Source organism: Astatotilapia calliptera, chromosome 23 (assembly GCF_900246225.1).
Source record: "Astatotilapia calliptera chromosome 23, fAstCal1.2, whole genome shotgun sequence".
Taxonomy (NCBI): domain Eukaryota; kingdom Metazoa; phylum Chordata; class Actinopteri; order Cichliformes; family Cichlidae; genus Astatotilapia; species Astatotilapia calliptera.
The window spans coordinates 37,202,668-37,217,498 of record NC_039323.1 but is presented as its reverse complement, the minus strand read 5'-3'; the positions used below and the strand labels follow the sequence as shown (position 1 = coordinate 37,217,498).

General features: G+C 41.7%; 2 protein-coding genes across 18 annotated transcripts in view; one reads left to right on the top strand and one right to left on the bottom strand.

The window, feature by feature from the left end:
* Nucleotides 1-14,831, top strand: part of LOC113015779 (peripheral plasma membrane protein CASK-like) — a 50,420-nt gene that overhangs the window by 21,718 nt on the left and 13,871 nt on the right. For 9 of the 17 annotated variants that reach the window (XM_026158044.1, XM_026158049.1, XM_026158042.1 and 6 more), the window contains exons 3-12: nt 1,629-1,734; nt 3,293-3,370; nt 3,502-3,574; nt 8,433-8,535; nt 9,221-9,396; nt 9,978-10,100; nt 10,473-10,556; nt 10,778-10,877; nt 11,787-11,803; nt 14,616-14,741. In XM_026158044.1, coding sequence (XP_026013829.1) covers nt 1,629-1,734; nt 3,293-3,370; nt 3,502-3,574; nt 8,433-8,535; nt 9,221-9,396; nt 9,978-10,100; nt 10,473-10,556; nt 10,778-10,877; nt 11,787-11,803; nt 14,616-14,741 — 986 coding nt within the window. Of the gene's footprint in view, nt 1-1,628; nt 1,735-3,292; nt 3,371-3,501; nt 3,575-8,432; nt 8,536-9,220; nt 9,397-9,977; nt 10,101-10,472; nt 10,557-10,777; nt 10,878-11,786; nt 11,805-14,615; nt 14,742-14,831 lie in introns of all 17 variants that reach the window. The other 8 variants (XM_026158043.1, XM_026158058.1, XM_026158056.1 and 5 more) reach the window with 2 other exon arrangements.
* On the bottom strand, nt 4,750-7,136 carry LOC113015780 (probable G-protein coupled receptor 34). The gene is made up of 2 exons (XM_026158061.1): nt 6,753-7,136; nt 4,750-6,275 (listed from the first exon to the last, which is right to left on the bottom strand). The coding sequence occupies exon 2, from the start codon at nt 6,244-6,246 to the stop codon at nt 4,972-4,974; it is 1,275 nt and encodes a 424-aa protein (XP_026013846.1). The 5' UTR covers nt 6,247-6,275; nt 6,753-7,136; the 3' UTR covers nt 4,750-4,971.

The window sequence follows — 14,831 nt, the reverse complement described above, 5'->3', positions numbered from 1 at the left end:
GTAGTGGGGACTCTGTCGGTTCTCTGTATTGCATAATGATAGTGGTCACGACACAAAGAGAGCACACACTCACACACACAAAGATCAGTAGACTTACAGATGGGGAGCGGAGTGTGTAAATGAGCTTTTTATGGACTGAGAAGCCCAACAGGAGCACATTATGTCTGTCAGCTCGCCTCAGCAGTCTGCATCTCTGTCGTTACCTCATGTCCTGCCAGTTGTCTGTCAGTCTATTAGACAACGTGTCTTTGCTCTTCTCACAAGAGAGAAGTCTGTCCTCTAATCGTAGGCGTGTTTTCCATCCAGGCAGTCAAAACATAAGAAATCCCCACAGTCATGTTGCAATTGTTTCTGCAGATCTGTATTAGTCATGATGTTGATGACAGTGATCCAGATGTGCATTCTTTCTGGTAGAGACCAGCTTGTTGATCAGTTAGTCTGTAGTCTATATATCAAGAAGAGGATGCCTGGCAAATTAAATGCTCTGCAGCTCCCCCTAGTGTTGAGTTAGTCATGTGGCAGGCAGTCTGCTGAGGTATGAAAAGAGCAGTCAGGTATTTCTATGTTTCTCTGTCGTTTACTGCATTTAAACATAAAGGATCTAAATGTTTTATAGGGTGAGTATAGTATAGAGGGAGATGTGTTTCACAATGCAAACCTTTAGGTTGAAGGAAAATTTATCCTATAGTACTGAGTGCATAAAGTCCATCAGTAGGCGGAAAGGTAGTCGGGATACTCCCCTCATCTTCCCTTCAGATATCACTGATAAAGCAGGACTTGAACGTTACTAGGACCAAAAATCACATGCTTTATAATGCCCTCATGAAAAAGGTTCAGGATACCAAATTGTAAATGAAATAGGTATAATTTATTTAGTGCCATAATTGGTAAAATTGTAAACTAATGTTTGCATCTGTCTGTTATCTTACATGATGTGTTTCTCTCGCTTGTCCAAGGTAAATTTCTCCCAGGACACAATAAAAGCTAATCTGATATTGAAAGTTTGCAATACCTGAATGAAAAGCTTCAGTTTTTGTATAAGCAAACTTTGTATGCTCATTTCCAACTCTGTGTTTAAATTGTTGGACTCTTAACAGGGCAGCTTCGCCTGATTCAGTTGAAAATAAACTTTTTTTCCTTTTATCCTGCAGCTCCTCAGTCAACCTGTTTTAGCTCTTTTAGCTTTCCTCTCCTCCCTTTAATTGGATGCGTCTCACAAACAGAAGGTCTGTGGGCGGGCTGCCGTGCTCACAAGCTGAACCTTGTGCATGAGATGATGATATTGGGGATCCAATCCACTCCCACTGACATCACCTAGAGCTAAGAGCCGGGGGGAAAAGACCTTTTAGAGCAGTCTGAAGACTCACTTGCATATATGCTGTCAGCTTCATTTGAAACTTTTTCCATTTTAAGTATAGACATCCAGCACTGGAGCTGTAAATAGATGTCAGAAAATAAGGAAAAGCATTTTAGGTGTACTTTAAAGTCTACGAAGCAGTAACACGACTCTTGGCATACATTTAAATATTAGCACTTTACCTCACAACCTGGAAGTATAATTAGACTGGATGAAATCCAAAGTGTTCGATTTGTCTCACCATAGCCCATGTTGAATTTCTTTCTCACAGATCTGAAGCGAGAGGCGAGCATCTGCCACATGCTGAAACACCCCCACATCGTGGAGCTGCTGGAGACTTACAGCTCCGATGGCATGCTCTACATGGTCTTTGAATTGTAAGTGTGTCGCGCACACAGTTCACATTCCCATCCAATTTTAGGTTTGGATTTTGTATGTTTTATGTATGGCAGCTTTTCTCTTATAAACTACCGTCACCACCGCACTAGGCAAACAGTTACCAACTAATTTTATCAGCACTAGGCAGATGGCTGTTACTGGTAATTTCACACCCCCTTGTTTTTGTGGTTTCAGACTTCTTGGTCTCTTTGACGAGAAAAAGGAAAAAAAAAAGTGTGATATTTGAAGATATCGCTAGGCCAGCGCAATATGTAATCATAAGTATAATAGTGTACAGTTCCTGATTTCTTACATTTTTGCATCTTTTAACACTTGCATGTTTCAAACAAATAATTTAATTTAAAGGGGGGGGGGGAAGAAAAGCTATGTAAACCTACTTGGGCCCCTGTGGAAAAGTAATTTCCTTCCTTGTTAAATCATGAATTAACTGTGATTAACTATGTTTTTGTAATTCAGTTTCAGTACTCACACCAAGACCTGATTACTGCCAGAAATCACTTAAATAGAACTTGTCTGACAAAATGAAGTAGGGTTTAAAAAAATCTCTCAAAGAGCATCATTCAACGATCTAAAGACACGGCTGAGACACAAAGTCACTGACATTTATCAATCTGGAAAGGGTTACAAAAGCCACTTCTTAGGCTTTGGGCCTCCAGCGAACCACAATGACAGCCATTATCCATAAATGGAATGAGACGCTAGCCTACCAGAATGACTCCAAGAGTGCACCACTCATCAAGGAGGTCACTAAAGACCCCAGAATAACATCTAAAAAACACAAGGTTTGAGTCCTGTTACATCTGATGTACAACTAACAACATTTTATAAAAAGATCATCATAGCAACAGGCAAACATGGTGGTGGTAGTGTGATGCTCTCGGGCTGTTTTGCTGCTGTGATTGATGGAACCATGAATTCTGCTCTCTACTGCAAAATCCTGAAGGAGAACGTACGACCATCAGTTCATGTCGTGAAGCTCGAGCGCTTTTAATTATGATGAAAAAGATCCAAAACACAGCAGCTAGTCCACCTCTGATTAGCTTATTTGAAGATAAAAAACAAAGGTTTTGGAGTGGCCTTGGCAAAGTCCAGACTTAAATCTGATGGCATGACCTTAAACAGCCTGTTCATGCTTGAAAACCCTCCAGTGTGGCTGAATTAAAACACTTCTATAAAGAAGAGTGGGCCAAAATTCCTTTCCTTTCTCACACAGGGCCAACTGCATTCTGGATTTACTTGGGTTATCTTTGGCTAATATTAAAATTTGTTTGATGAGCTGAAACATTCAAGTGTGACAAATATGCAAAAAAGAAGGCAAATACTTTTTACAGCACTATACATGAGAAGTGTTTGAAGGAAAAATAATTTATTGTATCGGCTGTTATTTTTTTTGTCTTTCATCTGATTATTGAAATGATTCAAATGTAGCCTGAATCTAAACCAAATCTAAATCTATACTAATAAAGAGTTCTCAGCTGACTCATTACTAAACAGATCATTTCATACCCACCCTAAACCTTTCTTCCTTTTTTCTAGTATGGACGGTGCAGACCTGTGTTTTGAAATCGTGAAGCGAGCTGATGCTGGGTTTGTGTACAGCGAAGCAGTGGCCAGGTAGGGGACACAGTCTGTGAAGTGTGGGCTTCACATTTTCAAATATTATTAAAGCCTGAAATACACAACATCTCTGTGCACGCTCTAAATGATGCCCCCCCCCCTTCTGTTTCTGCTTTCTGTCCCTCCAGCCACTACATGAGGCAGATTCTGGAGGCGCTTCGATACTGCCATGACAACAATGTGATTCACCGTGATGTAAAGGTGAGCTTTCGTGCAGTCAAGCTAGTGAAACCACAGAACATGTTCCATGACTCGCAAAGGACAACCTATTAAATATATTTATCACACCAGAAGTGTATACTGCACAGTGTTACTGCCTTCCTGTGAAGACGCTGTCTTCACTGCTTGTGGGAAGGCAAATGCTAAAAGCGACCCACGCTTTACCCGAAAGTTTCCCTTGATATCCGCTTTTAATATTAAGTTTAGTTACTCTGTGGTTTTTAGAATAAACCACCATGAGGTCTCTTTTTTTTTCCTTTAGGCAAACCAACACCTCAGCAAGCGTCAGTGTTAGCTGTAGCATACAGCGGTAAAATAAATATTGAACACCAATTTTAGTAAAGTTGTGAGTAAATACATTTCTAAATGTGCTATTAATATGAAGTTTTGACCAGATGTCACCTTTAGAAATATATTTACGTAAATACTTGGGGATCTACGGCTGTAAATAAATCAACTGTGTGGATTTATTAGGCATTCCTAGAGCAAAATCAGAATCCCCCAGTATTTCCAACAGGATTAACCCTCAAACACAGGTGTCCGACACTACTAGACCATATGGAGCAGTGCTGAACCAGGCCCTTGATCCCATCTGAGCCATTTGACCACACAGGGCTCAAAGCTGTCAGCAGCAGAACCAGTGCAAGCGCTGATCATCATGGTGGGTCAAAGCTGGCTTTCGTTTGCTTCTTGTAAGAGCAGACTATTGAGCTCAAGCAAAGCAAAAGGCTTAAAGGACGAAATAGGTTATTGTCCATTCCAGCCACTTTTTTTTTCTTCAAAATTAAAACAAATTTGGGGTAAATAAACGATTATCTTACATGAGCAGACTCACTGCGATTAATCTGCATGATTCACACTTAATAAATAAAATTATATTAGTTTTTCTTTCACTGGATCCAGAGTTAAGATCCACAGTCAAAGCATTTAACGCAATAGGAAACCTGAGCTCCTACATACTCTGACCTCATTGTTTGAAACACTGGTTGTTGTTAGAGGATCCACCACTGTAACAGTATAGGTATGCCAATATAATGTGCTCTGTGCTGAAAGAGTGTGAAAAGAGAAAAGTTAGTTCTCTATGAAAGTCTACAGCAATTTATTTTTTCTCCATAAAACTTTTTTTTTTAATACTGAAAATTCTTGACATTCACTCACACACACACATTTCATATCATCATTAGTCTTGTAAATGTAAATTTTTAAAGACATGGCTGATGCTGTAGTACGTCTTCAGACATAAATCTGTTGTCTTTAACCAATAATGGAAATTGGTTCAAAATCCATCTCTGACAGTGGTTCATGTACGGGGGCATAATTTGTTAGAACCGAAGCTGTCAATGGAAATGCTTTACTCCGATTTTTTTTTCCTCCTGTGATCACTGTTGGCCAGTAGGTGGAAGCGTAGTCACTCTTGTGCAGCGGAGGTTAGAGTTGATGACACACATACTGGTTCTGGGGGTGAGTGACTGAGTGTTTACACCGAGGTTGGGTACAACCACAGGGACAGACGGCCGTCTGAAATCCATGGTGGAGCTGTTGGATGTCACGTCATTCAGGAAGAGAAGCCGGTGGCCGAGTCTGCGTCCGAGTGCTTGGAGGGCAGCTTTGCGCACCGAGCCCGATAACAGAAAGTACATGACAGGATCCAAGCAACTGTTAAAGGCTGAGAATAACAACATCACCTCATTGGTCCAGTCCATGATTTGCATGTAATTACAGGATAGGCTTGAGCTCAATTGGGAGGAGATGTAGAAGGGGCGAAAGGCGTGGTAGGGCCCGAAGCAGATGGTGAAGAGAAAGAGGACAAAGAAGGACTTCTTTGCGGTTCTCCTGTATCTCTGTGCGTTAGGTAGGTCCGGCTTGTCCCGTGACACCTGCTGCAGCCGTGAGGCAATCTTGGCATAGGAAACCACGAGGATGATGAAGATGAACCAGAACATCACCACCAGCCCTGCGTTGATGTAGGCTTTCCAGTAGGCTTTTTGTCGCAATTTGTACTGGAAGCACTTATCGCTGTGTTCCTTATCCTCTGGTGCAGCAATCATGGGAATCGTACCCACCAGGAATGCAATCCACAGAACTCCACATGCCACCCAGCTCCACGGCTTGCTTTGCCCCCACAGCCTCAGCCTTAGGCCTCTCCGTGCTCTGCCCTTCCCCTTCAGCCTCAAGTACCTGTCCAGGCTGATGAATCCGAGTAGAAATATGCTCATGTACATGTTCATGTAAAATAGGTTTCCCACCATCTTGCAGGCCACAGGTCCCAGTACCCATTTGTTTCCATTAATATGGAAGAAGACCCTGAAGGGCAGGCATGCCAGGAAGACCAGATCAGCCACTGCACAGTTGATGAGGAACACCCGCACTGAGTTTCGGCCCGAATGCAGGAACAGGAAGACCCACAAAGCAAAGAGGTTACCCACGAGTCCAAAGATGAAGAAAAGAGAATAGACCACCGCCTGCAGAACACGGAGGCTTTCATTATTAAATGAGCAAGGCATCGGGGTTGAAGTGACAGCTGCGTAGTTTGAGGTGGAGAAAGGAGAAAGAGAAGACGGTGACATGTAGCCTGGGAGGGATGACGTGGATATAGGGAGAGAGGTGTCGAACACTGCAGAGGTTGGGAGTACCGGCCTGAAAGTCGTATTCATTGTGGCTCAGAAGTTTTAAACATCAGGACCTAAGGGGAAAAAAGGGGGGAAATCAGCTTATTTTCACTGAATAGACATACAAAGAAGCTCTTGCTGTGCAGCAAAACAAGGTGCACGGACTGAAACTGCAATTGTGTGTTTTATGAGTAATACACAGTGAGGTGAGTAATACGTAGGTTGTAGATTAAGGTCACACACAAGTAATGATCTGTGAGTTTTCCACCATCAAGTGGAAATTATAGTAATTTGTGTTGAAAAAAGGTGCGGCACCTTACAAAATTAAAGCTCTGTACACTGTGCAGCTTTTTCAAAGTTCCACTGTGATTTAGCTTTCACGGGTGGGAGCAGGAGTCATGACTAATCAGAAGTTTTATGCCTGTTTAACGCATAAATTCCAGTCCCACGGTGTTAGAGCGGAGCCAAGGGGTGCACGCTGCAGATGCAAAAGCGCTCACAGTCACTCTGACTCGTACACACAGATGTTTGGATTAAGGTGCAACACTCACCATCAATAATCCTTCCATAGAAGATCCAACACAGCTGTGAATGTGTAGGAGTGTGAGCTCACAGTAGTCCTGCATGTATTTTCCTCCGTCCATCTAATGCTGCTCCATTATCAGTCTCTTAAAGCTTTTGTTAAATGAATAAAGGTGAGTTTAATTGTTTTATGTTAAAATAAACTAGTCCTGGCTGAGCACCGCCTTTTTGCCGTTTTCACCTCTGAAGTAATTTATCCTGCAGGCTTGTCTGTGTCACCGCTTCTGCTCTGCTCAGCTTGTCTTCAGTCTTTACTGGAAAGCTCTTTCATAGCCTCTCCTCTCTCATAGATGTGAGACGGCCCCCTCTCTCTCTCTCTCTCTCGCTGTCTCTCTCTCGCTGTCTCTCTCTCGCTGTCTCTCTCTCGCTGTCTCTCTCGTACTCTCTCTCTCTCCACCCCCCCTACAAAATTTGCAAAGAATAAGAAGACAGGAAGTGAGCCCACCACTTTTCACACTCACTATGGTTGTGCATGTCTTCTTACTGTCACAAAAAGGGACAGTAAGATGAATGTACCTGAGAGGAATACTGCATTTAACAAACATTTGATAACATTTTAAACAAATTTTATTTCCAATTTGCATCCACATCTCTGAAACCCATCATTTCATTTGTTGTCTTTTAAAAAAATTAGGTGTGCAACTTGGATTTACTATTATAAAAGAACAAATATGTGAAACTGTGATGGGAAGCAGTTTTATTACCACTGACACAGAACCCGTGATGGAAAACATGCCACGCAACACCGTCCTCGCTGCTCATCAGCCGCTGACATCAGCTGATTAGTTTTCCTCGCAGAAAGCTTTGGGTCATGGCGAGTCGCCGCACTATTTGTCCAGTGAATTAGATATTAAGTAAAATGTCATAACAATTTTGATTAAGCAGTTTTTACAAGTCTACCGGTGAACGCGGTTGGCTTAATGTCCTTCTCCTTAATAAACTAGCCGTTGTAATTTAGCAGCAGCTATCACGGCACTTGGCAAATATTTTCTTACCTGCCTCTGACCTGCAGTACTAGTCCTGTGTGACTACATGGTGAAGCTTCGGTGTCACCTTTTTCACACTAGTCTAAGTACATACAGTCTCTTTCTTTGTGCTACTTCCAGGCACTTTTCAACTTGTTCTCTAATGTGTGTGTTTCTGTTGTTTTTGTATATATATTAATGTTTGCTATTGATTCCTGCTGTACGTGTCTGTCTGTATCCTGCCAAGTTTCTAAAATAAATGAATTAACCAGAATCTAAAAAGCATACTGGAGGGTTAAAAAAGGTCTCTTCAGCTTTGTGAATTACCTCCAGAGTTCTCCATTGCTCACTGCTGGAGTCAGTCAACACCGAGCTCTGTAGCACACAAAGTGTGAGACAAAAAATGTGCATCTCCTTTTGAACGCACTGTCAGATTTGTGCAAGCTCAAGTGAAACCAGGGTACACTAACCACCATTTGAACATAATGGAATCTTGCACTCTTGCACAGAGAGCAAAGCAATGCTCTGCAGTGTCTGTGCTTGTGCCTCTTTTATTTTAAAAAAAGTCAGTGTGATTTTTAAAGTCTGCTGGGACTGTCCCGCATCAGTCGGGCCCTAATTGTACCAAGTATTAGCTTGTCGTCATTTGCACTGTGCTGACACGTGTCTTTCATTCCTGTGCAGCCTCACTGTGTGCTCCTGGCCTCAAAGGAGAACTCTGCTCCAGTGAAACTCGGAGGCTTCGGAGTGGCGATCCAGCTGGGAGAGTCTGGTTTAGTAGCCGGAGGTACAGTGAAACACTTTTCAAGGGTTTTCTTGCATTCCGTGATTACAGGTGGCCCACAAAACAAGTGTAGGTCTTCCCCCACACCTGTGGTTACCATTTATGCAGAAATGACAGCAAAGTGCACCGACTTGTTAATGAGGTAACAGACTTCACGCAGACTAATGCTTACGTATGCAGTCACCTCCATAGTCTCTTTTAAAGGTCAGGTTTTTCCCCCCTTACTGTACGTCTCACTCATGCTTACATTCTGTCCACAACCTTAATAATAATGAAATGTAATAGATTTGTTTGTTTCTTTGTAATGTTTCAATAAAAATATCCTACTTAATAAAAACTGCCACGTTATTAGAAACAGGTTTTCACTGGTTGTGGTTTAGGCTGGATTGAGTGAAATGACCAGGCAGTATTTTGGATATGAGTAAGCAGGTCTATGTGGGTCTCCTCGAGCAGCCCTAGTCTGTTCCCACAGTCCAAAGACATGCTCATTAGATGAATCACAACATGTAACTGTCTGAGCTATCCTCGCTGACTCTCTCATATTGGATTGTGAGATATTCTCCAAGCAGCAGCGCTCTAAAAAAAAGAGCACGGGACGGGCTTGTTTAAATGTGTTTTTTAAATAATAATAAAAAGTTCATCATGAAAGTGTATCAGCGTAGTGTATGAAATTTATCTCTTTCCTCAGGTCGAGTGGGCACGCCCCACTTCATGGCCCCAGAGGTGGTGAAAAGGGAGCCTTATGGCAAACCGGTAGATGTGTGGGGATGTGGAGTGATCCTCTTCATTCTGCTGTCCGGCTGCCTGCCTTTCTACGGCACCAAGGAGCGCTTGTTTGAGGCTATCATCAAAGGAAAATACAAGGTAGGCGCTAAATGCCAAAACGGCCTGTGCTTTGGCCCTGAGGCTCAGACTGAACCGTGCTGTTGTGCATGTTAGATACAAAGTTGAGGTCTTGGATTACAGGAACTGAATGCAGTGCTTTTACCACATCACTTCAGAACTTCAAATTGCGGCCTGCCTTTCCTCTCCCCCCCTGGTGTCTTCAGCTTTTCCTCTCACACAACAAGAATGTGAGAGGTGATGAATAAAGTGACTGTATCAGCAGAAAAAAACTAAGATAAAGGTCTGATGAATTATCTGCTTTCAGCACAGTATGAGTTTCCTGTTTGGTGCACTAATCTGTAGCAGATGCAGTCGCAGTGTGCAGAGTGATGGACAACACCGTTGCTATCTTCCATCAAGCTGCTGCCAAAAAAACCAAACTGTAAAACAATGAAGCAAACCACCGAAACATTTTGCACAACAGTGGGGAGAAAAATGATGTGGGTTTATTTATGAAGCATTAAATGGTGTGTAATTTGTCCTTGGATCTTTAATTACTGCCAGATTCGGCTGCCATCCTGGCTACTTCACGCGTTTCTGAATATTTCTCTGGGTTTCAGATGAACCCCCGCCAGTGGGCTCACATCTCTGAGAGCGCCAAGGACCTGGTGAGGCGCATGCTGATGCTTGACCCTGCTGAGAGAATCACTGTCTATGAGGCTCTCAACCACCCCTGGCTGAAGGCAAGATCACAGGACACACACTCACACACACATGCACATACTGCTAGCATTCAAATTAACTGAATGCAAATAAAAATACTCCCACTTCACATCTCTGCAGCTGTAGGAGGTTATTGTTGTTTGATTTCCTCTTTTTTTTTTCATAATCGTCTTTACTATTTTAAAAACCCAGAAACGGGCGTGAATATTTGTTGCCTGCTGTAAATGTTTTCGCAAGCTCAAATTCACCTTTACACCACTGGCCTGACTGATGTTAACTCAAGCACACTTCCTTTTGCTCAGAACCACAGCTCTGCTTTCACATCCGTTCACTGTCTCTGTGCGAGCGCTAATGTCCTTCATCTTTATGTCTGTGATTCCCAATAAATGCAGGAGAGGGACAGGTATGCCTACAAGATCCACCTGCCCGAAACAGTTGAGCAGCTGAGAAAGTTCAACGCCAGGAGGAAGCTGAAGGTTAGCGCAGTGTTATTAGACTCCAAGAGGAAAGGTTTCGGTGTGAGAGGAAGTCTCTCCACATCCTCTGTGCAGATGTTTCTAATGACCCAGATTAAGCTGCTGGCAGAATTTTTACTCTCATCTCAACCTTTTAAACACTTTAAACTCTTATATATAACATCTATTTATATACGTATATTTCACTTAATATCCATGTTACCCCCTACTCTCTGTCCCAGGGTGCAGTGCTGGCTGCTGTTTCCAGCCACAAGTTTAATTCCTACTATGGTGACCCCCCTGAGGAGCTCCATGATTTCTCAGACGATCCCACCTCCTCAGGTAACTGTCAGGCAGACTTTTTCCTCTAAATGTGTTTGCAACAGGGAGACGCAGGTATTAGATTGTTTGTGTGCATGACAAAGAGCCTAAAAGAAGTGAAAAGCATGCTGCATTAATTCAAATATAACCTGAAGGACAGCGAAATGGTGTTGATTACAGTAAGGTTATTTTAATGGATGGATTAAATTATTGAAACCCTCTTTAAAAGTGTTCAGTGTGTGCATGTTGCGCAACAGAAGATGATCACAATTGCTTTCTAGCTCTGTTTGTGCTCACGTGGTTTCTATTCTGGTGTCTTTGTGAAAAGCAGCTGTCGGTGCACAGCTTCCCTGTTTAATGAACACATTTCCCAACAGCAGCCTCACTTCCCTGTCTCAGCGTTACACTTTCACTTCTGCTGTTGAGAAGACTGCAGGCCGTGCCGGCCAGAGCTGAGCAACACAACGAAACCCGACCCAGTTCTAAACGATAGAAACAGAGTGTGTTTCAGTGTCAGCTAATCAGCGGGATCAGCCTAATTAACCTGTTTTGTTTATTTATTCATTTATTTAATTATTTATTTTTCCCCCGAATTTGTGCTGTAAAAGCAGCTGCTGCAGCCGCGTGGACTCGTATGTCCGTTGTGCTGAGGCTGGCAGTCTGCTGCAGTCATGCTTCCTGGTGACTGTTTTATTTTTGCAGCTGTGTTGCTTCAGACATGTTGCTCGACTAGACGTGTTGCGTTGTAGATCCCTGCAGCAGCTCGGCAGACTTTGTCCAGATTTAGCTGCTTTTGCTGATTCTCTCTGTCTGCCGTAGCTGCGTTTTGTTTTTTGTTCTTCTCTGCAGCCGCAGTTGCTTTTAAACCTCCTCTAATCTCAGCTTCTCTTTCTTTGGTGTTGTTTTCTCCTTCTGCTGTGCTGTCTCTAGGACTGCTAGCTGCTGAAAGTACGTATACCCCCTCCTCTTACCCCCTCCACACTCATAGATTGTGGATGTGATATCACCATGACATCACTTGCTCTGTAGTTGCATTTCTCCCATGTGTTGAATGATGTGGGTATTAACCCTCCATGCCTCTGCCCCCTCTGTCTCCTCTGCTGTCCCCTCTTTAAAGAACTTATTTTGCTCTGGTGTGTGTTTATTCTGACTGCTTCCTTTTGACTTGTGAAGATGAAACACATGCATCTCCATTATTGTGGCAACGTGAAGCTTTGACAACCAGATTAAGACGTGCTGATGAGTACAGTGAGCAAAAACAAAAGTAAAGACGATAAGATGCTTGCATCCTCAGTGTCCTGACTAACAATAAGATCTTTTATCTCCACTTTTCAGAGCGAGCTGCTTTTTACTGGTGCTCACAGCTTCCTGTAAACCAATTTGTCTCCCAAATTTATGCTGGTAACTAAAGGGCACTTATTGTGCTCTAGATAGACAGATTTATTTATCTTTTTTACACAAAGGTCATTCTTGAACTTAGATGCTGCTCTGATAGAGGTCAAGAATAAAAATATGAAATGAATAAACTAGTTCCCATTTATATGATTACTCATTACACTATCATAGCATTTTTGACTACTTCTAGCTGCATTTGTAAACTAAACATCATTGTCTTCATGCACTAATAAATCAGCCTTTAATTGCTGTGTACAGGCCTTTACGCACCGAGCGTGTTTTGATAAAAACAACATGAAATTCAGAATTCTTTTGCATGCGTGAGCTTGTGGAAAAAAAAAGAAAAGAAAAGAAATCCACATCAAGCAGTGATGAGCTTGTATGGATGTTTCTAAACAAGGAAAGGAAGTAGTGGTGTGCGATACTGAATATTTTGGTATCGATCCGACAACAAGTAAATACGGGCCAGTGTCGCCTATAGCGATACTTTTCGATAAATAAGGTGGATGCGTCATTGAATCGCTAAATTTCAATTAATTTTCATGACCTTAAGTGTTTTTGTGATGTTTCCTTTTTTATTATTAAATAGTTTAAACCCAGGACATAATTAGGACATAGTTTATAATTAAATAGAAAATGAATATTATCAATTTTTTATTTATTTATTTATTTTTTGAAAAATCTTAAATAAAAAGTGCTCGCAAACCAGTAAACCAATTAAAACAAGTGCTGTTGAGAAACTATAATACAAAAATGACAATTAAAATTCTCAACAACAAAAACAACAACTGGTGAAAATATAAATAATATGTAAACAACTTAACAAGCGTCTAAGTCAGCAACAGGTGCCTGCTCTGCGCTCACACAGGAGTGGCGAATCTGGCGACCTGGCTGTTTCGTCTTTGCCAAAACCACAGCACTGCAAACAAGAGCGGAACTTAAAGTAAAGAATCGATCTCACCCGGTTGGTATCAATCCGATACCGACTTGGTATCGAAACAATCGATATTTGAGTTCGAATCAAAGTTCAAATTCGAAGTTCTGCTTGGTCAGATCGGTCTGTTCACATTTGAAAAACCAGGAAAAAAAAGAACTCGATCTGCAGATTGTTGAGCATAATTGTGCGATTAGTGTGAACAGCTGCAACGAGAACATACGAGTCCAAAAAAAACTTTTTAAAACACATGCGATATTCACACCAGTCCACCACGTCCGGTGTGTAAAGGCCTCACGTTTTGAAGTGTTGTATTCTCTTCTTTAAATCTTTAGCCTTTTTATAACATTATGACTCACCGGTTATTTTTATATAATATAGTGAGAGCTCTTTCAAGTTGAAGAAAGAGCTCTCACTAAAATGTGCTAAAAAAGAGGAAGTTTTTAACAGCTTAAACTCTCCTCTGCTGGATCTTTCATACATCACAGAACTCCCGATTATCCCTCTGTTCGTCAGTTATTGCACATATTTAGAACAAAGTCTTTCGCGTATTTTCTTCAGCTCAGCTTTAGTTTTTTAGGCTTATTTTTGTAGGTTTCCTTCATAACTGAGCAAAACAGGCTCAAGCTCCTCTAAAACAAAGCTTCACTTATAGTAAACCGCCTCAAGTCTGCAAGTCTGAATAATTAACTGTTTATTAAATTAAGTTGTAATTTTAATCTTTATGTAATCTTTATCTTTATAAAGGACAGAAGTCGTGTCTTAGCCTCGCAGGCTTTGTCAAACTGTGAGCTGAAGTGTTACTGAGTTAAATTGGTGACACTTTTGTGGTTTCACTTAAGGCGTGATCTTTCTGAGCCTTTTTAAACTTTGTTTCTCTCTCTCACACACACACACACACACACGGCCTGAGAAGAATTTTAATAACGTTGTGTGTCAGATTGTAATTCTCTCCCTGCTGCGTTTTTGTTTTTTTTGTTTTCCTTGGGAGTGCTGCTCCTCGTCATCCACACTGTGACTTTTTGAACTGACTTTCTTCTGATGTATTGATGCCATGTACCGCTGTTTCTCTGGTTTTGCTGCATGTGTGGGCGATGCAGCAGGTACTTGGGGTTCAATAGTTCTGAGTGTTTGTGTGTATGTGTGTGTGTGTGTGTATTCCAGTGTTTTCACTTGTACTGTTTGTGATTTTCTTTTTTCTTTCTTTCTTCTTTTTTTTTTGGGTTATTTGTGGAATTTGTTGTTTTTATTTTGTTTGTGTTTTTGCCTGTTTCTGGTAGTGTGTCATGTTCAGTGTTTGCATTTTGTGTAGTGTTGAAGAGACTGCTTTGTGTACTTGTGAATGTTTGTGTAATTATGAGTGAGTGTATATTTGGAGTGTGTAACGTAAGTGTGTGTGTGTGTGTGTGTGTGTGTGTGTGTGTGTGTGTACAGGGGCAGTATCACAGGTTTTGGACAGTCTAGAGGAGATCCATGCATTGACAGACTGCAGTGAGAAAGATATGGACTTCCTGCACAGTGTCTTCCAGGACCAGCACCTCCACACTCTGTTAGATGTGAGTAAACGCTTCGTCTGCAGTATCTAAAGTATCCAGTAGGTGCCATGACAAATCAACAATACATTGTTCCCTCGTTTATCGCAGAAA